This window comes from Schistocerca cancellata, chromosome 2 (assembly GCF_023864275.1).
Source record: "Schistocerca cancellata isolate TAMUIC-IGC-003103 chromosome 2, iqSchCanc2.1, whole genome shotgun sequence".
NCBI classification, from domain to species: domain Eukaryota; kingdom Metazoa; phylum Arthropoda; class Insecta; order Orthoptera; family Acrididae; genus Schistocerca; species Schistocerca cancellata.
Window position 1 is genome coordinate 871,302,736 of NC_064627.1, and position 12,302 is coordinate 871,315,037.

Genomic DNA, 12,302 nt, shown 5'->3' on the forward strand with positions numbered 1-12,302 from the left:
TGAAACACACTGCAACTCCAGAAGGTCTGCTGGCTGCGGTGGCCAAGCGGTTCTAGGCGCTTCAGTCCGGAACCATGAGGCTACTACGGTCACAGGTTTGAATCCTGCCGTGGGCATGGATATGTGATGTCCTTAAGCTAGTTAGGTTTAAGTAGTTCTGAGTTTAGGGGACTGATGACCTCAGATGTTAAGTTCCATAGTGCTTAGAGCCATTTGAACCATTTTGAACCAGAAGGTCTTCGGTGGTCATTCTTGGCTGTGGTCTTCCACAAGCTCATCGATATCATTATTATCCACTTCTAGTCCCTTGCTCTTGGCCAATGACACAATCTTTGACTATAGGATCCATAGGCACTGACTCAAATGCCCCAAGTCACATTCGACAACGCACTCCTGCCAAAGCTTCTTCCAAGCAGATGTGAGAGTTCTCTTGGTAATCCCTTCCCACATCTTTTCAATCATCTTGACACAGGCAACGATGTTGAACTGATAATTCCAAAACTCTCTCAGAATAAGATTGGTAGCTTCAGTCAACACAAAGCAATGTTCAAAAAGTGCTTTAGTGTAGAGCTTTTTAAAGTTAGAAATAATCTGCTGGCCCATAGGTTGGAGTAACGGAGGGGTGTGGGGAGGCAGAAATTGGATCTTGATGAATAGAAATTCTTCAAGGAGGTGGTCTTGTAGGCCTGGAGAATGGGCAGGAGTATTGTCCATAACAAGTAAGACATGGAGTGACAGGTTCATCTCAAGCAAATATTTTTTCATGGAAGGACCAAACACTTCATTGATACAATCACAAAAAAAGATCACATGTCACATAAGCCTTGTTGTTGGACCTCCAGAACACATTTAACTTTCTATTTTAGGCTTTAACTTCTTGGCAGATCATGGAGTTTCTGAATGGTAAACAAGCAGCAGTTTGATTTTCGAAATGCCAATTGCTTGGCACATGTTTCATTTCTAAGGTCATTTTATTTCTCTTATGGTCACCTTCTTGCAGTTTTATCTTCAGGGACATTTCTATGAAAAAACTCTGCACACAAAAAAACGCTGTGTGAACACAAGTTTAAAAAACTGTGTGATCACAAGCTGCATTAAGATGGTGGCAGAAAGAGCGCTAAACCCAAACTGCAGTACGTACTAAGGATACAGTTCATATGCTGCTGCTGACAATAGAAGGTATTCATATTGTTGAACATTTCCCTTGTAATGTGTGAACAGCTGGCGACATCACACTAAATCGTCATCACTCATAGGAAATATCACATGCTACGCAAATCATTTTCTTACAATCTATTTTGCATGTGATGGGAGGTGCTCATTAAGTGAGGCTCCACTGTACTATAATATTATTTGGAAATGATGATTATGATGACATTATGTGTTAGGAAATTTCATTCTGCACTGTGGTATGTGATAATCCATGTGCTGATGAGTCATCTAATCTATGCTGGTATTTGGAAATAAGATGAAGGTTTGAACAGTGATTACTGTGGGTCTGATGTTAATATGGAGAAGTATACTAACTACATCTGATGAGTTTATAATAGAACATGTCTTGAGTAATATCACAGCAGTACCTACTAAATGCATACTATGCAATGTTCCACAGCAACATCATCTATGGACTGTTATTGTGGGGGCATTCTGAAACATGAAATAACGTACTTTTATTGCAAAAGAAAGCAATAAGGATCATTAGCTCATGCAAAGGAGCTGGTCATTGTAAACATATTTTTTACCAGATTGGGAGTTCTGATTGTTGTCAGCCAGTATATTTTCAATTGCCTTGTTCACACAAACACATATGAGACCTACAGAAAGAGAAATGAAGTTCATCAACACAGCATTTGCTATAAAGACAGTACAGTCAGGCCAAGATGTTGTTTAACTAAGACACACAACAGCTTTTCTATGGTGTCCTTAAAATTATTTAATGCTCTATGTAAGGATATTCAATCATTACCAGAGTATAGAGCAACCTTCATACAGCATTGAAGAATACTTTTCTGGTGACAGAACACTGTCTACGTGAGCTGCAAGTCAGTGCTAATGAAATCAACAGCAACTCTGCTGTTTTACTCTGCTGTGTTCTAATACTTATCTTCATATTATTGTAAAGTAATTGTAATTTAGTTCTTAAATTTATGTTTTATAGTGTCCATTTTCATACCATGGTTCAAACTGCAATACTGTATTCATTTTATTTTAAACTCGATGCTGTCTGCCCAGCCATGGCTGGTGAATAAAACAGAATCAGTCATAAAGCAATAGTAATAAAGGAAGTGTCAAGCAGTTTGAAAGAATTCTTATACTAGAGACTAAATCCAAAAATATATGTGCAATATAGTAAAAATATTGTTTTTGAATGATTGCATCCCTCTCTTTAATATTAATACTAAACAACTTACAACAAAGATTCCTCCAAATGCAAAAAATGAAGCAAATCTTTTTACATCAAATTCACTGAGCTTCTTCTTTTCAACAGCAGTCTGCGCAATTATGTCTCCAGTGCCACAGAGTATTGCTGTCTGTATTGACTGAACTTTGACAGGATGTTTTGTGAGTAAATCATGATACACCTTATATAATCTTGAAAGACCTCGTGCACTTTTCATGGTTGTTTTTAGATTCCTGAAATAATATTGCATGACAAAAATATTAAGTTAGAAAGTTCTATTAAAACATTTCTCAGCTAATGAAACATTTTAAATATCAGTCTGTTCAAAAATAACAGTAAGTAGCCCAAGAGTATAAATGGTTTCTGGTAATGATGCACATCCAAAGAGCTGTTGGATCACTGGTCAGATGTTATTCCGAAACACATAGTATTAGAGCAGCATACAAGGCTGCCAACACAGGATATAACAGATGCATTGAGCTTTTCTCGGTTGGAGTGTATAGAAATAAAGCTACATCAAAATGTGGAAAATAACATCTATGAATGGTTGCTACAGCCCAATAGCAATTTCACAAACTAATATTGACTATCACTCAGCTTCATTATCCATTATTTATGCCACCCAACAAAAGGAACATTAATGCCCACACACTCATTTGTTATGTGGCCATACAACAAACTGAATGGCAAAATATATTACCCAGTTTCATAAATAGAATTACAAATTATCAATAATCCAAAGCAGATTCAAAATATTAAACAATGCTTTAAAAATAGAGTGTACAAAATATACACTGAAAAAAGTGTAATCAACTAATAAATTGTAAAATGGGTTTTATAAACTGCCAATTTAATTAAGCACTGCTCCCAAGGACTTTCAGCAGGAGTTGAGTTACACAACAAAATTTGAAAAAACATTTGATGTTTTTTGGATTATCACCCAAGTTAGATGGTAAGTTCCAAGAAAGAGTAAGGGCTGTCTTCTGCAATGTAAATGGCCTGACCTGTTAGTACATTTCATATGGTAAAATAGTTGATTTTTTTTACACTTGTTGTGGTCCAGAGAAAGTACAGTGTGTTGATGTCTGTGTAGATGGGAGTATATTGTTTTACAACTAAAAGACCCATCACGGCTTGCTCTCCAAAGTTTCTGTATAATTCTATTGAAATTCTGTCTACTCCAGTGGTCTTATTTCTACTTAGATGTTTCAGTGCTCTGTCAAATTTTTCTCATCTTCACTAACTTCCTCTTCTCTTTCTAAAACATTATTCCCAAGTTTGTTTCCCTTATATAGATCCTCTATATATTCCTTCTACCTATCAGCTTTCCCCTCTTTGCTTAGTATCAGCTAAATTCAGTATCACCTGAGTTATCTAAGAATTTCTACTATGCCTTTTTTTTTTTTTTTACCTATATCATCCTCTGCTTCTTTCACTATTTCATCCCTCAAAGCAGCCAATTTATTTTCTACTAAATTCTTTCCCCCTCCTTTACTCCAACACTGCATAATGCTGCTTCTGAAACTATGAAAAAATATGAAAAAGACTGTAAAACGGACATCAAAGCAAATATATTACAAGGAAAAGATAGTCATATCAGATAACAAAATAAAGACAATATGGGATATAGTGAAGGAGGAGACTGGTACAACCAGACATGAAGAGGGACAAATAGCATTAAGAGTAAATGATACATTGGTGACAGATGTGTATAGTGTTGCAGAACTTTTTAACAAACATTTTATAACTGTTACTGAAAAGATGGGGTTGTCAGGTTCTGTAAATGCTGGTATGGAATACCTCAGACCAGACATTTCAAGTAACTTCCATAATATGAATTTGACCCTCACTACCCCAGCAGAAATAATGTCCATCATAAAATCTTTAAAATTGAAAACATCTAGTGGGTATGATGAAATATCAACAGAGTTAATTTAAAAATGTGATTCTGAGTTAAGTAACCGTGGAGATAACATCTTGGACCTACTGATAACAAACAGACCAAAACTTTTAGACTCTGTGAGCGCAGAACAGGGAATCAGTGATCATAAGGCCATTGCAGCATCCCTGAATATGGAAGTAAATAGGAATATAAAAAAAGGGAGGAAGGTTTATCTGTTTAACAAGAGTAATAGGAGGCAGATTTCAGACTACCTAACAGATCAAAACGAAAATTTCTGTTCCGACACTGACAATGTTGAGTGTTTATGGAAAAAGTTCAAGGCAATTGTAAAATGCATTATAGACAGATACGACCCGACTAAAACTGTGAGGGATGGTAAAAACCCACCGTGGTTCAACAACAAAGTTAGGAAACTACTGCCAAAGCAAAGAGAGCTTCACTACAAATTTAAATGCAGCCAAAACCTCTCAGACAAGCAGATGCTAACCAATGTCAAAGTTGGTGTAAGGAATGGCTATGCATGAAGCATTCAGTGAGTTCGAAAGTAAAATTCTATGTACCGACTTGACAGAAAATCCTATGAATTTCTGGTCTTACGTTAAATCAGTAAGTGGATCGAAACAGCATATCCAGACACTCTGGGATGATAACTGCATTGAAAGAGAGGATGAAAAGTGTAAAGCTGAAATACTAAACACCTTTTCCCAAAGCTGTTTCACAGAGGAAGATCACACTGCAGTTCCTTCTCTAAATCCTCGCATGAACAAAAAATTGCTGACTTCGAAATAAGTGTCCAAGGAATAGAAAAGCAACTGAACTCACTCAACAGTGGAAAGTCCACTGGACCTGACGGGATACCAATTCGATTCTACACAGAGTACGCGAAAGAACTTGCCCCCTTCTAACAGCCATGTAGCGCAAGTCTCTAGAGGAACGGAAGGTTCCAAATGATTGGAAAAGAGCACAGGTAGTTCCAGTTTTCAAAAAGGGTCATCGAGCAGATGTGCAAAACTATAGGCCTATATCTCTGACATTGATCTGTTGTAGAATTTTTGAACATGTTTTTTGCTCGCGTATCATGTCATTTCTGGAAACCCAGAATCTACTCTGTTGGAACCAACATGGATTCCGTAAACAGTTTTCGTGTGAGACCCAACTCACTTTATTTGTTCATGAGACCCAGAAAATATTAGATACAGGCTCCCAGGTCGATGCTATTTTCCTTGACTTCCAGAAGGCGTTTGATACAGTTCCGCACTGTTGCCTGATAAACAAAATAAGAGCCTACGGAATATCAGACCAGCTGTGTGGCTGGATTCAAGAGTTTTTAGCAAACAGAACACAGCATGTTGTTCTCAATGGAGAGACGTCTACAGACGTTAAAGTCACCTCTGGCGTGCCACAGGGGAGTGTTATGGGACCATTGCTTTTCACAATATATATAAATGACCAAGTAGATAGTGTCAGAAGTTCCATGCGGCTTTTCGCGGATGATGCTGTAGTATACAGAGAAGTTGCAGCATTAGCAAAATGCAGGAAGATCTACAGCAGATAGGCACTTGGTGCAGGGATTGGCAACTGATCCTTAACATAGGCAAATGTAATGTATTGCAAATACATAGAAAGAAGGATCCTTTATTGTATGATTATATGACAGCAGAACAAACACTGGTAGCAGTTACTTCTGTAAAATATCTGGGAGTATGCGTACGGAATGATTTGAAGTGGAATGATCATATAAAATTAATTGTTGGTAAGGCGAGTGCCAGGTTGAGATTCATTGGGAGAGTCCTTAGAAAATGTAGTCCATCAACAAAGGAGGTGGCTTACAAAACACTCGTTCGACCTATACTTGAGTATTGCTCAGCAGTGTGGGACCCGTACCAGGTTGGGTTGACAGAGGAGATAGAGAAGATCCAAAGAAGAGTGGTGCGTTTCGTCACAGGGTTATTTGGTTAAGCGTGATAGCATTACAGAGATGTTTAGCAAACTCAAGTGGCAGACTCTGCAACAGAGGCGCTCTGCATCGCGGTGTAGCCTGCTGTCCAGGTTTCAAGACGGTGCATTTCTGAATGAGGTATCAAATATATTGCTTCCCCCTACTTATACCTCCCGAGGAGATCATGAATGTAAAATTAGAGAGATTCGAGTGTGCACAGAGGCTTTCCAGCAGTCGTTCTTCTCGCAAACCATACACAACTGGAACAGGAAAGGGAGGTAATGAGAGTGGCATGTAAAGTGCCCTCCACCACACGCCATTGGGTGGCTTGCAGAGTATAAATGTAGATGTAGATGTAGATTAAGGTATCTGTGTAACCAGTTTTTTAACACTGGAATATTTCCTGAATGGTTGAAATATGCTGAAGTTAAGCCACTGTTCACGAAGGGAGATAAAGAAATTGCATCAAATTTCCGTCCAATTTCACTTTTGCCAGCATTCTCAAAAATTTTAGAAAAAGTAATGTACAATCGGCTTTATAACCATCTTATCTCAAATAACATACTGTCAAAGTTGCAGTTCGGATTTCTTAGGGGTTCTGGTATTGAGAAGGTTTGAAATGTTGACTGTGGCTTTTGGCGAATCTGCTGCCAGTAAGACAAGAGTTTGCAAGTGGTATAAACATTTCAAAGAGGGTCACGAAGATACTGAAGGCGACGACCATCTGGGCAGCCTAGTACAATAATTACTGATGACAATGTGAAAGACGTAAAGAAAATGGTTCTGGAAAATCACTAGATTACCATCAGAGAGATTGCTGATCATGTCAGAATATCCTCTGTCTCACACCAAGCAGTGTATTTTTTTTTTTTTTTACATGAAATATATAGCAGCAAAGTTGAATAAAAACATATGATTTAAGATCAAAAACAATGTCACATAGACGATGCTCAGGAATTCCTGAATGAAGTTGATAACAATCCAAAACTTCTAAATAAGGTTAGAACAGGTGACAAAACATGGATATATGGACAGGTTGACAAAACCAGGGCCCAAGCAGCACAATGGAAACTGTCTGAAAAGACAACAACAAAAAATATTTGACAAGTTCAATCACAAGTGAACGTTCTTCTCACTGTTTTCTTCAATTATGGTACAACTGTGGGTCATGAGTTCCTGCTTTATGGTCGTACTGTCTAAAATGAATACTACCTGGAAGTTACGCATCGTTCACATGAAGTGATCTAAAGAAAATTACCAGAATTAGGCAAAACACATGTGAAAATTAAATCACGATAATGCTCCCATTCACACCTCAATGGTTGTTCGTGATTTTTCAGCAAAAAAAATAAAACCATTGTGTTGCTTCAACCAATGTATTCAGTGGACATGGCCCTCTGTGACTTCTTTATGTTCACAAGGCTAAAAAGAACCATGAAAGGATGTCATTTTGCCGCCATTGATGGGATAAAAACAGAATTGCTGGAGCTGAACGCCACGATGAAAAGTAGTTCCAGAAGTGTTTCTGATACTGAAAAAACTGCTGGCATAAGTGTATATTATCTGAGGGGGCATTACTCTGAAGGGGACAAAGTTGATGCTTATGAGTAAATAAAGATTCTTTAAGAAAAACAAAAATTCCCATTACTTTTTGATCACACCTCATACGTGTTATCAGATTTTTACTGTGAGACACACCATGGCTAGTGTATTTATTATAATAAGTTGTTTTTTACACTTAAGTTTGTTCTGCCAGACATCCTGTCATGTTCTCTTGTGTGATTAGAACACACTGATGAAGAGTAGCTACGTTATAGATGCGGAGGTATGTCGTGCACTGATTTTGTCATTGATTTCTCCTACCTTGTATAGGTGTTGTCGTTTGACACTTCATGTTCACTGTTATCTTCCTATAATCACTGCTGCAGGCACATAATGGCTGCTAGGGTTGAATTTTACCAATGCAAGAAGCAACCATGTCAGCCTGCACTGTGACCCTCCACAACCTGTTGAAATTGTCGCTTTGTCACTTACAAGTCAAAAAAGTCATATGCGGACATTATGGCTCACGATATTATTATTTGCTCTGCCTGGATAAGGAAATCCAGCATGGCCTTCCTGTAAGAGAACCCCTCCCTCAAAGACGTTTTATCAGTTGCCCAGTCATATGAAGTTTTATGTCACAGGAGCAGCCTCAGTCTGCAGAAGTGTCACCTCCACCTTCCACACCACCACAGGACATCACCATGAATCCCGACTTGGAATGCCCATTGGCAGTTCTGTCATCTGATGCAGGAGGAATCAGTACTCTCCTTGGGCCAGCCACTTTTGCCTGTATCCCCAGGTTTCCACAGACCAGAGGTTGCTTGCTGCTCTCATCTCCAGGTTCTCTATGGATGTGGGCGCCATCTCCACTTTGTGGTCACCCACAAATTGCCCTGGGGATCAGCAATGCTCTGTCCCCCAAAGGGGTGATGGATGTTGGCAGATACAGCTAGACATTTGACAACTGTCAGAGCCCTTTACTCATGGATGCACTCGTAGCCTCTTGTCCGAGCACTCTACTGGCCAGCCGACAGTTTTTAGAGACAGGCCTAGTCAGGTCTCAGTCACAAGTTCACCTCAATATATATGTTATCAGACTGCTATTGTGAGCCATTCTGTGGCTAGTGTACCTATTATAATAAATTGTTTTCTAGACTTTATAGTGAAGTTTGTTCTCTTGTGAGATTAGAACAAATGTGGTGGTTGTTGGCTTCATGTCTGTCTTGCTTATGATAATGCATTTACCATGCTTTTCATAGTAGTTTACCCATACTCATATTTTCATATTCCTATTTTCTAATTCTTATTAGTCCTACTCCTGCTCCTACCATCACACTTCACTAATTCCCACTCCAACCAAAAAATTCCCATTTTTAGAATTCCCTGACCTACCTACCTAATCAATTAAGTGGTCTAATATTCCACACTCCTACCCTTAAAATGCAGGTTTTGTTTTCTCAATGATGATACCCTCGAGTACAGGACTATTCTATCTCCAGAATATTTTACCCAAAGGGCTGCCATCAACATTACGTCATACATTACAGCTGTACGACCTTAGGAGTGGGGGTGGGGAGATGGCTGTAGTTTCCTCTTACTTTCAGCCATTTGCAGTACCAGCACAGCAAGGCCATGTTGGCTAATGTTATAAGGCCAGATCAGTCAATCATCAGACTGCAGCCCCTTGCAACTGCTGCTGTTCATATCACTGCACCTACAGTATCCACAGAACCCACTGTACTCCACACTGGCAAACTACCTGCCATTAAGCTTGAGTCATTTGCTGGAGATGTCAAAATGTGGTCTCACTTTTGCAAGTGATTTGCTCCGATCAGAAATAAAGACCAGTCACTTACTATGGGAAACAAACATGTTTTGCTCTGAGGGTATCTGGGAGGTGAACTGAAAGAGTCAGAGGATAAATACCTACAACAGCTATAATGTATGAAGAAACATAAAATTTTATTGTAATGTTATGAAGATAGTAACTACATTATACAGGCATACTTCATTTGCACCAAGACTGAACAGTCAGAAACAACTGAAATGGTGAGCTACACAGTCCTGGAATATAACCACTGTATTCAAGCATAGCATGCATGCTCCAGGAGAAGACATCATAGCATACAATAAAGTTCTCAGTCCAAAAATTCTACAATTATTTCCTGCTTAAATGTGTCAGTCATGTTAGAAGAACTGCACAGTCAAAATGGAGGTCTATTGAAATTACTGAAATTTTTGGGAAAAGTAGTTCATGGTGGTCTTACTGCACAAAAAATTTATAGAGAATGTTTGTTTTGTTTATTTTCACACCCACTGCAGCAACACTCTATATGAATTCAAAGCAAGCTAAGACTTCACAATAACTTAAAAAAAGAAGTACAATGATAATATGTGTTTTTCAAAGCCTGCACTCATTGGGACCAAGATTGTAACATAGTGATTGATAGCCTACAGCATATCAAGAAGTTAAAGCAAGATAATTGTTGAAATTATAAATAAATTATCCTCTGGCTGCAAAAATGGTCTCCAGTTTCTTTATAATGGCATAATAAAGAAATCCAAGACCATTTTCCCATCCAGAGGCTAATTTATTTATAATTTCACCTTATAATGTGACTGCACTTCTAAATTCCATCATGATAGAAAGTTTAAATAGAAATAATGATCCCTTTCTGTTTCCAAACTGAGGACACAATGCTAAAAACTGCTAGAAATACAAGGTGTCATGTTATAGGTGCAAGTTGTCTGCTAGCTCAACTTCATCTTCTACAATTTACCACTACTTCTGCCACAAATTGTTGTAAGTTCATTACATTTTACTGATCTTTAGACTGCTCAAGTTTGGGATAGTGGATCTGCTTGATTAAGCAGACTTACCTGCTGCATTCTGGATAGTAGGAATCAGTCAAGCTTAATTTCCAATTTCCTTGTTGATGAGCTGGGTTTAGAACTACAGAAGATTGACTTATTTGTTAGTCCCATTGAAATACTGGCCACAGCTTAAGGGCCTGATGGGTGTCACTGAATTTCACGAAAGGAGATCTGAACAAATTCAATGACATCTGTGACTGCATTTGAAAGATGACTGAATTTGAAAGCTTACACTTGTTTGCTGCAAACTCAATAGTACCTTCTGCTATAAGAAATATGGTACACATTCAGATACTTTAGTTAGTGAACTAAAAGGCTAAATGGAAAGTCTTCCCACTGAGATCGTTTTTGGAGCAGATTGTTACTGGAAAATTATTAAAGATTCCCCTTCAGTTTGACTTACATCACCCATTGTACTGATACTTTCCACTCTAAGTTGTGTTCTTAAAAGGGGCACTCACCACAGGAAACCTTGTGATGGTGAACAACATCAGTTTGGAGACAGGAGCACCAACAAATGATATTCTGATATGTTTTTGGAACTTAGAAGCAATGAGGATCATGGAAGATGAAACAAGAAATTGTAATCCAAAGGAATCATCTCTACTGTAACATTTTTCACTTTCCTACTGCATCAAAGACAAAAAAGTATATTCATTTCCTGGAAAACCCTATGTCTGATGCATAATAATCTTCAGCAAGGAGAGAAGGCTTTTTTTTTTTTTTTTTTTTTTTTGCCAGAGGAAAAAATTTCAAAGGATAGTTACTTAAACACATTTATGAGTTACAAATGATAGAACACATCAAAAAGGGACATGTGCAAGTCACCCCTCCTGTACAGTCAAGAAGTGACATCCTTTATCTGCCAAACCTTGCAGTAAAGAAAGAAAAATTAGAGATCATCAAATAAAGGCCTATTCAAACATTTGTCACACGAGAATAATGCACTTTCACTGAATGAATCATCAGAAATTAATTCTGATTTACTTCCTGACATTCTTTCAGTATTACTGAGATTCCATCTGTATCCTGCAGTCTCAACTGCCAATAACAATGAAGCATTTCTATTCTTCATCAGGAGGACACAACTCTCACAAAGATTTTTTTTTTTTTTGTCTAAAGACACCAAGGATCAACAAGAAAACTACACTACAAGGGGCAGAAGTTTTATGTACTGCTTCACCTGACTGCCTTTTGGACTTAGCAACAATCCATTTCTTCATAAATTTGAAGGGCAAATAAGTAAACTGTTTATTATTTCAAAATAACCATCATAACTGATAATACATTTATCCCATTGTGACAAGATAGTCAATTCCTTCATGGAAAAATGTTTGTGGTTGCCAACTGAACCATGATTGTAATCAGATGTGCACCTCCTTGTCTGAAGCAAATCAAGGGCCACAAGTATCTTTCTTCAGGACACCAAAAATATGGAAAATGCATGGGGAGAGATCTGGACTGCTTGGAGGATGTGTAAGGGCTTCCCAGTGAAACTTCTGCAGCATAGTCAAAACAACCTCAACATCATGTGAGTGGGCATTATCTCACAACAAAATGAAACGATCTGTCAACAATCCTGAGTATTTGGATTTGATTCCACACTTTAATGCACAGCACTATGTAGACACTTTGCAAAA

The 12,302-nt window shown here is 38.1% G+C and overlaps 1 protein-coding gene across 7 annotated transcripts in view; it reads right to left on the reverse strand.

Annotated features, from left to right (window-relative positions):
* Positions 1 to 12,302, reverse strand: part of LOC126162823 (protein Mpv17-like) — a 263,732-nt gene that overhangs the window by 81,445 nt on the left and 169,985 nt on the right. For 6 of the 7 annotated variants that reach the window (XM_049919578.1, XM_049919573.1, XM_049919577.1 and 3 more), the window contains exon 2: positions 2,412 to 2,634. In XM_049919578.1, the coding sequence (XP_049775535.1) occupies positions 2,412 to 2,618 (207 nt within the window). In that variant the 5' untranslated portion in view covers positions 2,619 to 2,634. The remainder of the gene's footprint in view (positions 1 to 2,411; positions 2,635 to 12,302) is intronic. The other variant, XM_049919580.1, reaches the window with a different exon arrangement.